This window comes from Anastrepha ludens, chromosome 6 (genome assembly GCF_028408465.1).
Source record: "Anastrepha ludens isolate Willacy chromosome 6, idAnaLude1.1, whole genome shotgun sequence".
Taxonomy (NCBI): domain Eukaryota; kingdom Metazoa; phylum Arthropoda; class Insecta; order Diptera; family Tephritidae; genus Anastrepha; species Anastrepha ludens.
In genome coordinates, this window is record NC_071502.1 from 116580630 (window position 1) to 116598520 (window position 17891).

The following is a 17891-nucleotide window of genomic DNA, read 5'->3' on the forward strand; positions in this document are numbered from 1 at the left end:
AAGTATAAGTATAAGTATAAGTATAAGTATAAGTATAAGTATAAGTATAAGTATAATCGTATGAGTAAATAATATATCTCAAATTTACTACGCAAATAGTGGACCTGTGAAACCTAAATTTCCCAAAATTGCGAATACTTCGTTAATTAAAAACTCAGAATAAGGCAGTTGAAGATAGGTGAAATGGTTGAAGCACCAGTCTGGCACTCACCAAGTAGCACGATAGCGCCATTTTGATACCATTGTGAAAGCTCCAACAGGCAGATACGAGTATCTACAACCAGCCAGAGTTGTTGAAGTAACGGAGGAGATTGATGGGATTTAGGTTAGAGTACTGCCCTAGGTTCTTGAAGAAGGGAACACCTAGTGACCTTAATCGTCTAGCTGCCAAACCTGGACATTTACAAAAAGTGCTGAAAAGTATCCTTCTCTGAAAAGTCCCCACAGCTATTGCATTGCGGATAAAATGGTAAACCTAAATTTTCCGAATGAGTTCCGATCGTGCAATGGCCGGTAAATACAGCTTCGAGTTTAGAAATTGAATACGTTGAAGTCCCCAGCTCTTTCAGAGTCCTGCGTGTATTGCACTGGGGCCAAAGGGTTTTCGAAATAGCACACGGAGATATGGAACTTCGTCTGATCTGCGCTAAGTTGTGCAATTCCTCTTTAACAGCAGTCAAGGAGATGAAGCTCAGAATGAAAAAATAATTTAACAGTTTTCGTATTTTTGCACTGAGAGGAGTCTCGAGATGCCATCTGGTGGTGTGATTCGGCCGTTTTTCGTCAGCAACAGCGCCTGAAGATGCGCTTACCATCAACGTATAGCACTGTTGAGATATGTGAACAGCTTGTTGTTACCTTTGGTGATGCTATAGATATTGAGGATAAATGGTGCCAGGAAAAAGGTGAGACATGCAAACACAGAGCACACGAAAGAATATATTTAATGCAACAGTATTTAATGGAAGCATAACTGTATGGCATTTTACAGCAGTTTAGTCGCTAAGATGACTCAATTGAACTCCTTTAGGGAATTTACTGTTGGTCCACCTTAATAAAAGCGTGATTGTGATTAAATCAGAAGCAGTTCATGCTTTGACAGAAACAATTCTGCACGAAATTACCGAGATAGAGCCACAATTGTGTCTTTAAGTCTTTGAAAATTTTTCAAACAGAATTGATTTCCGGCGGCATTTAAAAAGTTTTATTTATTATTCATAGCTTCTAGATCCTCTACTGCGCATGCCAATCAACAGTTATGAGCTCACATTCCAAATATGTATTTAATTAGAATTTAAAAAAATACTCTCGAACTTGCAAGACCCTGTTATCGTTAATGCTGTTTGTGGTTATCGATGCAGCTAAAGGCAAATGTTTTGCTGACTTATGCAATAATTACTGGCGAGTGAAGTACAAGAAGTAAGCGTAGCCAGAAGTAATTAACCGGCATCCGAAAAACACGTACGCGCAGCTAAATACAACCGGCAGCGCATGAGCCCACGTGATGAACGCTGAATTCTTTCTAATGTAAGACGCACTTTGCCAAACTAAGAGGCCACCTTCCAATGACAGTTAGATTGGTTCAATGCTTCCGAGTCACATAGAATGATAAGGGTAGAGGTGTTGTCCACATGAAAATTCTGCATTTCTATTGGATCTTTTCGAAAATGGGTATAAAAGGCGTGTGCCTTGAATACTTCTGAACAATACGGCAACGTATAATTTAAGAATGCTCGCTAGCGGCACTCAAGCATGTGGTTAATATTTCTTATTTGGAGCTTTGGCGCTAGCACCGTTGCTAGCCTGTACACGCCACGCTGTTCCAACAGTGGTCCTCCAGTGTGTGCGACGAATGGCCAGGAATATCTTTATTTCGGCAACGAATGCAAACTGAATGCGTATATTTACCAACAACAATTCCAGGAAAAACCGAGTGAGTGTTAATTTTTTGAATTATATTTTAAAGGCTTCAAATAAAACTTTGAAATTATCCTATTTTGCAGTTCCCGTCAGGACGGACATGGACAATTGTTTGTTCCATTGTTATGAAATTGTTTGCCCATCGGTATATAAACCCGTTTGTGTGCAGCAAGTGCCTGCAGGGCCGATAACAACGGTCGCGCATCCATGTCTAGTGAACCGACTGATTTGCGAGACTAAACAGCGTAAGGACGGAATTCTTATTTAATTGATATTTATTTGTACTTATTTCAGTACTTGTGATTTTTACAACTCTTCGACTGATTTGCTAACTTATTTTCCCCAATAGATTGGAAAATCATTAGCGAAGGACCTTGCATCCCGGATTATAGTTTCTCTTCTGCAACAGCACAAGATTACCAAACGTATGATCTTAGTTCTGCACCTTACGATGGCTCAGCTCAAGCTCAATTACCAACGCCACCTTCCTATGGATCTCAGGGCCAAGATTACGATGTAGCAGCTCTTATACCTTTACTTGGCAATGCGCCATCACCATCGTGGTACGGTGTTCAAGAAACAGATTATGCAGTGCCAGCTCCTGCTTCTATCTATGATCTTAACCCCGCCCCTGCTCCTTATGACGGCTCAGCTCAAACTCAAACACCAACGCCAGTCTCGTATGCAGCTCAGGGTCAAGATTATAAAGCACCAGATCCTGCACCTACACTTTACGCTGCTCCACCAACATCAGCGTACGGAGATCAAGGCAAAGATTATGCAGCGCCAGCTCCTGCTTCTATCTATGATCTTAACCCGGCTCCTACGCCTTGTGACGGCTCAGCTCAAACTCAAACACCAGCGCTAGTCTCGTATGCAGCTCAGGATCAAGATTATAAAGCACCAGATCCTGCACCTACACTTTACGCTGCTCCACCAACATCAGCGTACGGAGATCAAGGCAAAGATTATGCAGCGCCAGCTCCTGCTTCTATCTATGATCTTAACCCGGCTCCTACGCCTTGTGACGGCTCAGCTCAAACTCAAACACCAGCGCTAGTCTCGTATGCAGCTCAGGATCAAGATTATAAAGCACCAGATCCTGCGCCTATACTTTATAATGTTCCAAATTGGAATACGGCACCACGCCCATTTTCATACGCAGGTCAAAGTCAAACTTGCACAGCCTCAGCTGCTGCTCCTCTAATTAATTCTGTGGCGGACCAAAGTCCAATATCACCACCATATTCTTACGGAGTTATAGGCCAATCTAACGAAGTACCTGCAGCCCCAGCTCCTGCTCCGGTATCTTATTCTGGGTCAGACCAATATGCAGCACCATCACCGTTTTCCTATATAATTCCATTAGAAACAGCAAAATCAGCTGCGTACTCAGACCCAAATCAGTATCAAGTACCTGCACCATCACATTTTGTAGAGCCATTACCCTTTGCTGCTCCAGACAAAAGCTCATATCCATCACTACCGTATTACAAGTCACCACTACAGCCAGATCCTGTATCTGCTTCCTATTCAGTGCCATACCCATTTGCAGCACCACAACAAGCATCAGATGCTAATATGCAATCAACACCAACTCCAAATCCGTACGTTGCCCCCATTCCAGATTTCGCAGATTATCTAAGAGGGAAGCTCGGACGATATCCGGACCCAGTATTCGATAACAGTTACTCAGAACTGGCAACAGCATTAAATATTGCACGACTTTTCCGGTGGCTGCGTTTGCCTTTCGGACCAATTTATTACCGGCCGAATTACATTCATATTATTTATAACGAGGATTAGATAACGGTTCAACAAGTAATTGCCATGTGTTACAAGTTATGACCCATAATGGGTGAAACGACAGAGTTAGTAAATAAAAAAGATTAAATTAAATAATTTTTCCTTGGTTTGATGTTATAAGGTTGGCCCTCACTACCTATAAATCAAACTTTCATGTGAGAGATCACATGTTCACAAGTTCTAGTGACGAGGACATTTCCAATACGGAAAGGTGCTCGTTAAAAATAATCGGAAAAGGCCCACAAAATGGTAAAATTTTTTCTAATAGGCAGTCGGTAATGAAGGCTCTAAGCTCTCTCATGGTCAGACTAAATTATTCGTAGAATGCCTGGATGATTATTCGGTAATGTGTAACAGGTTAAAGGCACGTCGCAGGAAACTGCAGGACTGATGAGAGAGCTAGACAGGTAACACATAAGGTGATCAATTTATGCAAAAAGTGAATGGGAGTTCCTTTAGCTACCTTCGGCTTTTTCTTGGGGTGGTGGATCTCGAGTCAGATCTAGAGTCCAACGCTGGACGAAAACTCAACTTGCTAAAGTTGATTTTCTAGCAACGAATCGATCGGAGGCGGTCGAGGCAGCTTCTGGTGCTAACAAAGTCCCATCCTCGTTAGTGGAGGGCTCTTAGCCGGTCACTAATCGTTGGAAATTCATGAGGAGATATCAGGTTTGTAGGATAAACAGAACTTAATAGCTGGGCAAAGTTCGAACTAAATCGCCAACGAAGTTCGTTAATCGTACTCAACCCAGCCTTACGCTGGCTCAAAGCGTAGAAAAAGTATTTAGCTACTACTCGTTCTCATCTGTTGAGTTCTAGTAGTTCCAGTTCCGAACTACGTATCGAAGAAGGAATGAGTAGGAAACTATTTGTATTCCTTCGCTATACGACTGCACCGCTTATATGTATATATGTATGTGCAGAAATAGTTCAGCAAACAACGCAAAATCTTTCCATATACTAACTGATCTTCCATGAGCATAACGTTTGCATATTTTAAGGCTGAAGTGATCGCTAACTAAATTCGGTTTGAGGCTGTACTAAGCAAACAATCAAAAAGACACTGTATTTGCTTCAAAACGATCGGCAACCGTTCACACAGAAATACCGAGAAAGCCATGCATGTAACAGTTTGAATGCCAGTGCATTAAAGAATTGCGTGCTGATGGTATTGGCAGAATGAAATGGTTTGTGTATTTGCTTTATTTATGCCCACTACAAAGTAAACAGTTTTACAAATACTGGCGGCCTTCAGTCATTACTGATCGATAGGCAGGTCTATGCAGCAACCAAAACAAAAATTAAATTTCCGCGTACAGTTTTGGAGCCTTCTTATCTTCTGTAAACTCACTCGTATAAACTATTAGTGGTGAATGTTTAAGGCCGCTATTGTGAAGCTCTGGACCAGTTTTCAAATGTATTGATTCCGTTGAAATCTGGCTCAAGTTTAGGTGCAGAAAAGAAAAATGTGTGATTAGGTACAATGGAACTCGAATGGTGGACGATGAAGGAAATATACCTACTAAAAGGCCCATAATATTGGTGGTGGTATAAAAATTCTATGCAAAGCAGCGAAAATTACGTGGTGGGAAAGATACTTCACCGATATGATATTTCGTTCATGCCGGTGGATGAGCATCTCACCCTAATCTACATCAAAGCGAGTTTCTTTCCACACACACAGCGAGTAAGACGAGGGGGCAAAATATCGCCTCTAAAAGTTCTTAGAGCGCATTTAGGTATAAGTGCTGCGCTCCTCATGACATGGAAGTTGTGGGTCATCGCGAGCAAGGATAAGATATTTGCTCTCACAGTTGGAAAATTCAGCTCTACATCGGAAATTCTATCAATCAGTTGGATCCGAAACAAGGTAGTCTGTAGCAGGAAGCTCTAGCACCAAAAACGCGAGCTGCTCCCTGATTGAAAAATTCCAAATCGATCATCTTGCTGCAGACGGAAGGCACGCTTCCAATGATTTAGATGCGCATACGTCCCGAAGAATTAGCATCGACTCGTATCATTCGCTTATTGTAGCCAAAATCTGCACTCTCATCTGTGCAGAAAAACACTTACCTCTAACTCTACAATGAGAGTACGCCGCCAAAAAGCTGCAATCGCAACGACAACCAGCAGCTTCACACGGCTGTATATAAAGACATAAAACATTTATCTGGATGGAGCTTCACCAGTATACGGTGAGGTTTCAGACAGGCCGGTTTTATTGGCACCTATGACACCTCCAGCTTCGAGCTGTACTATTGTAAATCGCTTGGGGGGCATCTCATATCAGAGCATACAACTGCATGCCTGTATACGCTTTATAGCGGTGAATAAGAATCCAGCTCGTTTGCTATCTAAATGATGTCGCGCAAAAGGATATAAACGTCCCGGCCTTGAAAGTATTCCATGCGGTACTTGTTGCTGTTTATAGAGCTGCTGTTATAGAGCAGAAGTACTGGGCGTCAAATAGTACAAGGAAAAGTCTACAGGCGTACTTTGGTGCTGAACTCGACTAAAATTGCTGTGGTGGATACTGCATCAACTACGAGATCCAATTTTTGATTTAACTTTCGATTCCATTGGAGGATTATTAGGTTAGATTAGATTAAGGTGAATGCCACCCCCCTTGAAAGTGGACTGGAGTTTCCCATCTAATTCTCTATGCAGTGAAGCCACATCATCTCTAATAAAGTATAAAATATTCTAGATGACGGAGGACTCTAAATATACCAGATATTCAAAGTAGTAAGAGTTTAGACAGTGATGTCACGTTCAGGCAAGAAAGTTTTGGAGAATTGTTAAGGATCTTAAAAAATCAAACTCATATTTTCGTCTGAAGTGAAAATGCTAGCTGCATACTTTAAATTTATAAAGGTTTCTCGCAATATCTGTAATCATAAATGCATTACTCACCTGCCACACTTCGATAAAGCTCTCTCACATATCGAATCCAACGAACAGTCCTCACCACCTCCAATGGAATTGTAAACATTCTGATTAGCATCGAAACAATTACTGCAACTGCAGTAGGAATATTGTGAGCAGCAAAACGACGAAGCCACCTCAGCCTCATCAAGATCTGTAATATTAATGGAAAAATCACCATCACTATTCGAACAGCTCAGCTCGTTTTCCGTATAGTATTGCGCCGAATTGCTTTTGTCTTGTTCCGGTACAGGAGCGCTACGGCGGGATCTACAAAAAAACAACAAAAAGTGAGAGTTCAATTCAATGCAATGAACAAATATATTTTCTCACCTTTTACTTCGTGTATCCACTGTCTCCACCACTACATTCCAAGTGCGATGTATCAGATAGAGGAGGAAGAGCACACGTGAGGTTTCGCCATTTGGTGGCGCCGTCGCTGGCGGCGTTTTACTGCGTTTATGGCCGTGAAAGTCATTGGTCGTGTGATCGCTGCGGCGTCGACTGTGACGCGCTGGCAATGTTTTGGACTTGTGCGGTGGCACGCCGCCACTGGAGTCTAGTGTCGAGTGATAGCGTGACTTTTGATTTCTGGGTGTTGTTGAGGCGCGCGCTGTGCCATTGTTATTGTTGTTGTTAAGACTGAAGGCAGTTGAGCCGCGATTGACGGCGTGCGTTAGTGAATTGCCCATGTTTGATGAGGGAATGAGGCAGAACTGGAAAAAAAGGAAAATGGCAGTTAACGGTGGGAAAACAAGAAGTAAGGAGAAGAATAAAAATTAGAAGTTTAAAATAAATTCACATGCAAATAATTAAAGTTAGAAATAAAACTTATAAGCTTTCAAGAAATTTATTTGCAACAACTACAGTGACAAGTGCAAAAAATAATTCTAGCGGTTAATCGAAAATTTTTAATTTGTATACGAAATAGATTTGGTAAAAATTGATAGAAAATAATAATTTCTTATAAGTCTAGTATGTCTGCTCGTAAAGAACAAACCATCAAAACACGAAAGAAAGAAAAAAAAAATTGATATAATCATTAAAAAAAATGTATTGCAAAACTCCGCTACTCAAAATTCATATAAATAACTGAAAGAGGCTGCTCAAAATAATACCGCAAATTAGTTAAACTAATTTCAGTTTCTTATAATTCTGTTTTAAATACATACACATACACATACATATACATTAGGGTGTCCCAAAAAAATTAAAGTGTTTTTTTTTAACGCATACCCTCTTATTTTGTTTGAATGGTCTCAAAACATCCAAAAATAAAGTTTCGTCTACCCGTGCCGAGTTGCGCGGAAACCTGTCGGTACTTGTATAGTACAGCGCGCGCGAACTGTCGGATTGATTGCATGTAATTACTTGTTTGTTTTATTAGTAATCGCGGGTTTTTCGTGTAGTCAACATGTCAGTGGAGTTACGAAGTTCCAAAAAGGAGATATTTTTAATAGGGGACGTAAAACATCAAATTACCGGTTCTAAACTTCCCTCTAACGGGCAAGTACTTGCAGTTTTGTTCTATAATATTCGTGAAGTGAACTTAAGTGTCAAAGTGCAAATCTCACAATTCGTGAGTGTATTATTTATTGGGAAAAGGCACGTATACCGACCAGATCAATATCTAACTGTGTTAAGAAACTAGTTAACTTATACCAAGTTTGGAGAGAATTGCAAAAAAATGCGAAAAAAACTCAAGAAGTGTTTGAACAGCGTCGACAGGAGTTTGTTTCAAACTTAAACAATTTGTTTGACATCGCACATGCCAATGCTCTTCAATCGATTAAAATAAATGAAGATAAGATCTTCTTGCAGCGCCAAAGAGAACCAGGTCGGCCCGGTCACTTAGCCGGAGTGGACAAACAACTAACAAAAAAGAGGAAAGGACGCGCCTTAGAATCATCGAGGAGGAAAAGCGACGTGCTAAAAATTTTTCATCCTTAGCACCATCAACATCAACTTGCGAACCACCACTAGAAAAGTCATCTTCTGATCCTAAAATAATAGAATTAGAAGAAAATAGGCCCAGCGCAAGAGAAGCCTCCTCTCAGCCCGATAAAACTTCTATGCGGAAGAATATCATAACTCCCAAGTTAGTTGCCGCATTAGACAGGTGTCAGTTAAGTGTGAGAGATTCTGTCTTTATAATTGAAGCTACTATTGAGGCTCTGGGGCACAATACGGATGAATGCCCTATAAGCAAGTCCTCTATCCATAGAGTTCGTACGGAAATGCGAAAAGAACGGGCTGAAGCTATAAAAATTGATTTTCAAAACAAGGTCCCGGACACGGTAACTGTCCACTGGGACGGAAAACTGTTGCCAGCTGTAGATTCACGTAAAAGTAAAGAAGAACGCCTACCGGTAGTTATTACGTACGATAATAAAGAACAAATTATTGCTGTTCCTAAATTGGATAGCTCGACAGGAAGGGAACAGGCAGACGCAGTTTGGGATGCTATTACGAACTGGAACCTTGAAGACAAAGCGCAGATTCTCTGTTGTGATACTACTGCTTCTAACACAGGCCGCATAAATGGAGCATGTGTGCTTCTCGAACAAAAACTGGGTAGAGAAGTGCTTATTTTTGCTTGCCGTCGTCACGTTTTCGAGTTAGTACTTAAAGGCGTGTTTGAAGCGAAAATCAGTCAAGTAACTACAAGCCCAGACATCCCATTATTCAAGAAATTGCGAGAAAACTGGAAAAATATCGATCCCGAGAAAAAACAAAGCTGTACAGAAAAGCTATCTTGTTTTAATGTTTCGGAAATTGACAAGCTGCTAGAATTCTACAAAATTGAATTAACCAAAGAAATCGTTAGAGATGACTATCGCAGATTCAGAGAAGAAATATAAGATTCGGCCTCCAGGTGCTATGCACCAGGCTCGATGGATGGCGAGAGCCATTTATTCATTAAAAATATCGTTACTTAGCTCTCAATTCAGAATTTCAAACAAGGATAAGGCAGCTCTGTTGGACGTATGTGTGTTCATCGTGACATCCTACGTAAAACCCTGGCTCCAATGTATTTTAGCTGTAAAGGCGCCGTATCAGGATTTGTGTTTTTTGAAGGCCATGAAAAATTACGAAACAATAGACAAAAGCATTTCAAAAGCAGCTTTGCAGAAGTTTTGCCAGCATTTGTGGTATTTGACAGATGAAGTATCTATTCTGGCTTTATTTGATGATGATGTCGATCTAGAAACTAAATTAAAAATGATTGCTAACTTAACTAGAGAAAACCCCACAGCCCACAATAAACGTTACATTGCATCCAAAGAAGAACTCTGTGGCCCACTTTTTCGTACGTTAATTAAGCTTTGATTTTGTTCTATGACTAAGTTTGCTAATAGGCATAATTGATAACTCATCTATCTGTTTTAATTTCAGAGAGAAGCATTGATGACTTCGTCTCTGTCAAAAGCAAGTTCTTGTTTAATCGACTCCAGATTGACGACAGTTTTCTGAACAAGTGCCCCTCTTCGTGGTGAAATGATGATTCTTTTCTACAGGCTAAAAAGAAGCTGCTAGGACTGAAAGCAGTTAATGATACGGCAGAAAGAGCGGTTAAGTTAATGCAAGACTTCCATGGTTTGATCACTGTTCAAGAGGAGCAAAAACAATTTTTATTACGTTGCGTACAAGAACACAGTCAGGTATATCCCGACTGTAAAAAGCAAACTTTGAAATGAAAATTCGATGATCGATGTCCTTTTATAATAAAAAGAAAATAAATACGAAATATGTGTTTTATTTTTATTTATTTAATTAATCTAAAAAGTCAATTAAACTTTTCTCTATTGTGAGCCTATAGCTTTCATACTAACTTTTAAACTTAAAGTTTGACATCAAGTCGGCACGGGTTAATGACATCCGATCTCAATAATATTTTATATTTAAGTTTTTAGAGTCAAATGGAAAAAAATAAAGGGTATGCGTATTGAAAATCCGAAAAAAAAATTCCCCCTTGTAGCCTGGGACACCCTAATATACATACATATGCTTTTATTAGTGCTGTAGTTCTTTTTACTACTCACTTAAACACTTTGACCGCCTTTTTTAAATACCCATTAAAATCGACACAAATGCTGAATGCTGGCTGCCTGACGCCGGCAGCAGCTACTCAGCACTTCCTTCACTCGTTTTAGACGATATATCTTGCAAATTATGTACCCACAATGGTGAGTGATGAAATTTAAGCCAAGCTTACCGGTTGAGTTGCTGATCTGCGCTATTCAGCAACTTCTTTATTTTCGTAATTTTTTTTTTTTTTGGTTAGTTGTTTTCATGGATTTGTGCATATACGTAGTTGTAAAGTGTATGTATGTATGCAGCCTTATATTTGTGCTGCTGCCTTAATGGCATTTATTTCATTGTTTTTCATTTATTTTATTGTCTTTCATTCTTTTGCCCCCTCCCCTTTCACACTCTGGGCTGTCCACCTCATTTGTCTAGCTGTCTTCATCATCACTCTGCCCGTTCATTGTTCTATCAATTTCATAATCGTTTGCTGCCACTGCTGTTGATATGCAAATATATGCAATTTTCTTTGGCTAAGCTTGACTGCTTCCGAAGCTGACGTACTTTTAACTACAGTGAAAACTGAAAAGTGTTTGTCTGATAATAGCTTTTATTGCATTGCATTGAAGTGCTTAGAGTTGAGCGAACTAATAGAAAAAAATCGACCAGATTAGTGATGAAGGTCCTAAATGTAAAAATGTGATATTAGAAGCCATTTCTCATATCTATTGATAGTGCCTTCCATTCCATTTTTTCTCAACTAAATTGAAATACTCGACAGACCATCCTAAATAACAGAATACCCTAGCTTCAAGTTCTTATTGGCTTGAAAAACGATTTTGAAAACGATTCTTAAATAAATAAATAAATATTCAAAGCAGAAACCGTTGAAAGGCCTACAACTTGTATGTAGTTGAGACTCTTTCAGATTAAGTTGAGCGATTGTCTCTGGCTGGCACCAGCTCTTTGTGATGATGTAAGACAGTTGACAGTACCACGTTCTCTTAAAACCAAGATTCATGTATCTGAAGTTCCAAAGTTCCTTCAGAACATTCGACTGAAGGCTGGAGTTCCTCATATAGTTACTGTCAGACGCTGATAGAAAAATGTTGGAAGCTATACTTCACATCTCTGGAAATTCTACTGAAATCATTCCAAGTAACAATCTGGCTAGGCTTAAGTCAATCACTCTCATAAAATCCTGCTATTCAGAGCTAATGTAAAACTAAAGATATCTCCACACTCATTAAGCAACGAAAAACTTGCCAGTCATGAAAAAATAAATCAAAGAGAGTCTAGTCAACTGAGCTTTTCTCTTACCCACCTGCTGCTCTAAAACTCGCTGCATTCTGATTTCTGGAATACTCTCTGAGAAGCTGAAAATTTTGCATTTCTGCTACATATCCAATGGGCGTGTCTGTTGCCCCGACTTCAAAGCAATTTAATGTCAAAATATTAAGTAAAGCCTGGCCGAATGTGGCTCAACTAGCTGAGCTCATTAAAAACTGGATACTTAAGCAGACCTTTGCATTTTGTTGCATGAGATTTAAGCGAAAATAGGGTTTACGGTTAGAGATTAATTTAGAATCCAAGTTAGATAATGTTTAACTTTCTAAAACTATTCAAAGTGGTGTTATTCTAAAAATAATTCGTTCAAGACTGCCATCTACTCAAAATTATTTAAAAATTAAATAATTTATTGGAGAATAGGATGCCACCTTGTTTTTAAATTGTTAAAAAGTAAAAAAAATAATAAAATAAAATCATAAATAGATATCAAATATGAGATAATTTTCCAAAGCTTCACTCCAATTTTTTGTAATAGGGTTGCCACTAATTTTCGAAAAAAAATTGGAAGCTTTAATCAAAATTTTTTCAATAGGGCTGCCATCGATTTAAATTACATAAAAATCGGAACATAGACATGAAATATAGGATAATTTGACAGCTTTAATCACAATTTTTGTAATGATGTTGCCCTTAATTTTTGAATTTTTTTTTTATTCAAAATCAAAATATTTTTTTTATTTAAAATCAGTACAAAGGTATGAAGTGTAAGATAATTTGGCAGCTTAAATCACTAATTTCCGATAATTTTCTATTAATTAATTTTGAAAAAATTTAATTACAATATGCGAAGAGTACCAAATGTAAGTTTCTAAATAAATTTGTTTGAATAGATTGATGCTTTAGATTCCCGAGATTAATATGGTTGCCAACAAGGTTTAATTATTTAAAAATTAAATAAAGTATTGAAGTATTGAAAGAAGATGACAGATTTTTATAGCTCCATTTCCGAATAGGTTTAGAATAGGGTTGCCAAATTTTTTTTAATACAATCTTTTTTGTTTTTTAAATAAATATTTTAGGAGTGTAAATAAACTGCACTGAATACTTACTATAGATACCAAACAAAATATGCTGAAAAATATTCAATGTGTGTAAATAGATATAAAAAAGCATGGCAACCTTATAGCGTGAAGCCTTACGACCAGTCGTTAATATGAATGAATCACATTATAATTCAAATAAACTTACTTACTTAGAAAAAATGCATTTTTTTAGCAAAATTCGCGCTATCTCGAAACGGTTAATAAAAAAACAAAATTCTTGTTTTTTGAAACTGTTTCCCTAAAATATCAAAATATTATTATTAAAATAAAAATTCTCTTCTACTATTATTTTGTGAGCAGCAATAAATCAGCAAATTACATTGTTCCTTTTATTTCTTTGTCGCTATTTTAAACTCAATTTAAAGTAATCTTCTTCTTCTTCTAACTCTTGGCTGTGCCTGATCAACCGGACAATTATTTATTTATTTATTGTTAAACCGCTTCTAAGCGCACAAAATAATAATACAAAAACTAGGTATCTGAATTGCACTACACAAATTAATCATTAATACGAAATATTAAAACTATCTTACGAGAACGCTTGGCTACCAGGGCCTACGTTGCTTCGCTAATAAACTTTCTTCAATAGCTAAATTATTTTTATAAGTGCACGTAAGGAGAATGCACTTTTTCTTTTAATAATTCCTCAACTTCGCGCAAGCCTATGCAACAATCACCATTTCGCTGTCTCAAGTGTCCAACTGTCTGTTTTGCGCTGTCAACACACGCGCATACACATATACATACTAGCATACAAATATTTGCTTGCGTAGCTAACTAAGCTTTAACCAAAGTGAATAGACAATTTAAGATTTTTGTTTTTCGTATGTGTGTGTAACCCATTAAAATATGCGCAGAAATTTGGAATTGCTGCAATGGGAAAATAATAGATTCTTTTTCAATTACAAATGTATTTAACTATTTAATTTTTATCAACACCATAGCAAGCCCCAGCTATAATTATAGCTCTCTTCTTCTCAGCTTTCCAATTCCACCTTTTCTTAAAACCAGTTTTGACAGAAATTTAAATTTTTTTTCAATAACTTTAGATTTTTCCGGTGCCTATTAGCTTTTGCCTCAGCTTGCCCTCATCCAGCCATTCGCATTGACCATTGCGCTTATGCCCCACTTTTCGGTCGACCTTGCCACAGCAGTAAATTTGCATTTTCATTGTTTTGCTTATTTCATTGCTTCGTCAAAGAAAAATCCACATCTTTGGCTCACTTGGATTTTCACCACACGTCCATTCATTTTCTATAATTTTTCTACATTTGTCTTCTTTATTATGCAAATAAGCCGCTTAACTTTATATGCGAATGCATTCATGCTTATTTCAGCCTTTTTTAACCAAATATGTATGTACGCGTGTGTGTCTATAGTTAAGCGAGTGCCAGCTCGCATGCAAATATGTTTAGTCGGTGAAACTATCGGTTTGACTTTTCTCCCACTCATAGCGGCATAGGCGGAGTTACTATTTATAATGGATATGTTAAACAGTTAAAAAGTTTCTATTTCCAATAAAAGAGTTTGAGAAACATTTTTCTGTTGAAAATTGAAAATTTATCTTTATGGCTCAGTGGTGCTACTGAGCATGGATGGTGGTGTTGTAATGCTGATTTCTTTAAGATCCATTGCTGTTTTTAAATTAAAATTACACCATGATAATTACAGTTGATAATGATTAAATAAAAACAAAATGGTTAAAAAAATTTTTCAATTAAAATTACACAGCGAAAACCCCCACAACCCAAAAATTAAGAAACTAAGAAGTATTAAGAGAAGTGAGGCAATTTTCCCTGATTAGCCAAAGGAATCACTGACACATTAACAGAATCACGGAAGTAAATAGCTATAGCCAAGCGACAATCAGGACTCTGAGCTCGATGATGGTACACTCGAAACTGCTTGAGGAATGCCTTACTTCACTTTCGATCGCATCCGAATTCTTTGATATAAAGCTCATCTGTGTACCTGGTCGTAGCGAAATTGCAGTTGTTGCGAGGAGAATGAGGTGAATAGACAGGGGACCTGTGAGGTAAATTCTCCACGAAATGAGATTGAAATCTCCTGAGAGATTGGTCTGCCTCGGGAAGGATGGGCTTCACGACGTGAACTCAGCGGGGAAGCGAGCGCTGGGCAAGTACGCAAGTGGTGGCAATATTATTCTTGCCGCAAGTGGATCGGAGGCGCCCGAGGAATTTTAAGATTAACAAAGTCTCAGCTCTCGAATTCGCTGAGTGCCCTTACAGGACACTGTGCGTGAGACATGCCTGTTCTGAGACTGTGCATTACTTCGAGTCCCTTTTGCGTCGGCTGTATGGAGGATGAGATGGAATCATCTCAGCATTTTCTCTTTAGCTGTCCTGTCTTCGAGGGGCTAAAATTTAGGCTTCTTAGCTCTTATTTCTTTGCTGCACCTGCTGATATAGCAGGTTTTGATATTTAACGACCTGGCGAGCTTCATTAGCAGCATAATTCAGTTAACACAACCGAACTCATACTCGGTCGTCATACTCAAAGTACCCTCTCTTTTCTTCTGTCCTATTAGTTCCCTACTCCATTTTTTCCTGCAATGGTATTACAAAGTAAGAATTTGATTTCTTGTTCCAAGTGTGCCCCCTCTATAGGCAACCATTTAACTCAACTTAACATATCTTAAAAGCATTTTAAATTACTAATTTGAATTCTCTCTCTTGTTAACAAGTGCTGCTTTGGACTAAGTAGGCAATTGAGTAGTAAAGTCCTCTCTCGACGCACAAAAATAACACTCTACAAGGCTCCCATCATGCCCGTCCTAACGTATGGCGCAGAAGCTTGGGCGATAACAACATCCGATGAGGCGTCCCTTGGAGCAGCGAATAAAGACCCAGCGGCTTCGTTAGCTGGGTCATGTCGTCCGAACGGATACAAACGGTGCGGCTCTGAAAGTATTCGATGCGATACCAGTTGGTGGTATCCAACTGGCGCTGACTAACATGAGAAAGAAGCAACTGACGCGCTTTATTCAGCTCGACCAAAATCGCGTAAGCGGTTATCGCGCCAGGTAAGATTTAAATTATATGAACAAGCTTGATTAAGTGGACAAGCCTTGTATGAATTAGTTCACTCACCCGTATTGTACTACATATATATCATATCTTAACCTCGTTTTCAACAATTTTTTTCCTTATTCAAAACTCGTCGCCGTATACCGCAAGCACTTTTCTGATTATTTTCATTACCCATATATAATGCCCTGAATTATTTGTCTCTATATATCATCATTTGGCAATTTGTTTATGCAAACAAAATTTAGATTAGAATCTGTTTACATTTCACTTTAAATTGCATACTTAAATCCCCTCATTTCCATCAACTCGAATATAATTTTTAATAAAATTCGTACCACTATTAACTCCAATATGAGTAACCAAATTATATGCATTTGGAGCAAGATTAGAGTAAGCGATCAATTGCAGAAGTGCGCTTATCAATCATCGACGTCACTGTCGTATAATCATGTTTCTGCCATTGGCAGCTGGCAACTAACTATCAGAAGATATGACACAAGTCGCATGCGGAATTGAGGTGGTGTTGCAAGCAATAAAGATGTACGCTTAGATAGGCTAAAGACGAAAAAGTGACTAAGCACATAAGAACTGACTAAATAGGGGTTTAAAATATAGTAAATTGAGGCTTCGACAGACATAACAGTTCCAGTTCAGCAGCGATGAATGACTGCCTGTAAGTGTGACAGCAAATGCTCCAATATTTAATGATTACACAATCGCTCACTAATAATACCAATCGAGAGGCAAAAGCTGGCTAAGACTGTCAATGCTCAAAGCAAAGTGGAATAGAAAACAGAGTAGCTGGCATGAAGCTAGCAGCACTCCATGGACGTGCGAGTAATTGAAGAAAATTTGCGGCAGTAGTTATAGAATTATTTTCCAATTGCTACTGAATGCGTGAGGCATTTAAATATGCGCTCGTATGCGCTCGTATCTAGAACAATTGTTGGAAAATAAAAGAGCAGCGATAAAAATGGCAAAAATGCGCTGATTGCTGCAGAGAAAAACTCTCACGAGCAAAGTGTACAACGGCATTCGCTAAAAGGCCACTCTGGAAACGGGCCAAATCACTTGACTCGGCTGGCGGTTAATTTGAATTTATTACATTGAAAATGTGTCGAACAACACAAATGTGGGAGCCCATTTTACAAGTGCGCTACTCTCTGCGGGCGGTAAATGGCTTCGGTTCTTGATATGCATTGAAAAATACAACAACAACAATATCAATATGATGTTTGCACCTCTAACCAGTGCATCCTAGCAGTCAATTTAGTCAGCGTTAGCAGGTGTGGCAGCGGTTATGGCAACGCGCTGCCAACCGTAATTGATGTTTTTGCACACACGCAGACATGCACACACACGCACGCATGAGCACAGATATATAGTTATTATGATAAACGGTATTGCTGTTCTCCAGCCATGCAGCTGCATCCTGTTCTAGATGTATATTTATTTTTTGTTTAGACCAATTTCAGGTTATCTTCGCCACGCCACATTGGTGCACGTGCCTTGACCCACGGCAAACCGATCGCTAAGTTTCGCGCTTCAAATAATGAACGGTTTATTTAAAGTGGGACGCGCCAAAAATGGAGCTGCTGTATGCACACAAATAAATGCTTACACATATTTGTAATATTTGTAATTATGAGCGGATTTTTATTCGATGCAACTTCGTTTGTAGAGAAAAAAGTATAATAAATAGGTGAGCTCCGCTTTTAAGACTGAAAATCTTTAAAAAATAACGAAGTTCTGACGATACTTCTCTTTGAAA

General features: G+C 38.6%; 2 protein-coding genes across 5 annotated transcripts in view; one reads left to right on the forward strand and one right to left on the reverse strand.

Moving 5' to 3' along the window:
• The first annotated feature begins 1404 nt into the window (after positions 1 to 1404).
• Positions 1405 to 3786, forward strand: LOC128867306 (uncharacterized). The gene is made up of 3 exons (XM_054108414.1): positions 1405 to 1933; positions 2004 to 2165; positions 2270 to 3786. Exons 1-3 carry the CDS (start codon positions 1753 to 1755, stop codon positions 3724 to 3726), a joined length of 1800 nt encoding a protein of 599 aa, XP_053964389.1. The 5' UTR covers positions 1405 to 1752; the 3' UTR covers positions 3727 to 3786.
• A 2811-nt stretch (positions 3787 to 6597) lies between these two features.
• Positions 6598 to 17891, reverse strand: part of LOC128867839 (uncharacterized) — a 51973-nt gene continuing 40679 nt past the window's right edge. For all 4 annotated transcript variants that reach the window (XM_054109386.1, XM_054109384.1, XM_054109383.1 and 1 more), the window contains 2 exons: positions 6985 to 7367; positions 6598 to 6921 (listed from right to left, as the gene is read on the reverse strand). In XM_054109386.1, the coding sequence (XP_053965361.1) occupies positions 6636 to 6921; positions 6985 to 7343 (645 nt within the window). In that variant the 5' untranslated portion in view covers positions 7344 to 7367 and the 3' untranslated portion in view covers positions 6598 to 6635. The remainder of the gene's footprint in view (positions 6922 to 6984; positions 7368 to 17891) is intronic.

Bases quoted from the DNA above. Each gene is read 5' to 3' on its own strand.
- LOC128867306 (XM_054108414.1), top strand. From the start codon at position 1,753: ATGTGGTTAATATTTCTTATTTGGAGCTTTGGCGCTAGCACCGTTGCT. The intron at 1,934-2,003 runs GTGAGTGTTAAT...CCTATTTTGCAG, and splicing joins ACAATTCCAGGAAAAACCGA to TTCCCGTCAGGACGGACATG. The intron at 2,166-2,269 runs GTAAGGACGGAA...TTTCCCCAATAG, and splicing joins GATTTGCGAGACTAAACAGC to ATTGGAAAATCATTAGCGAA.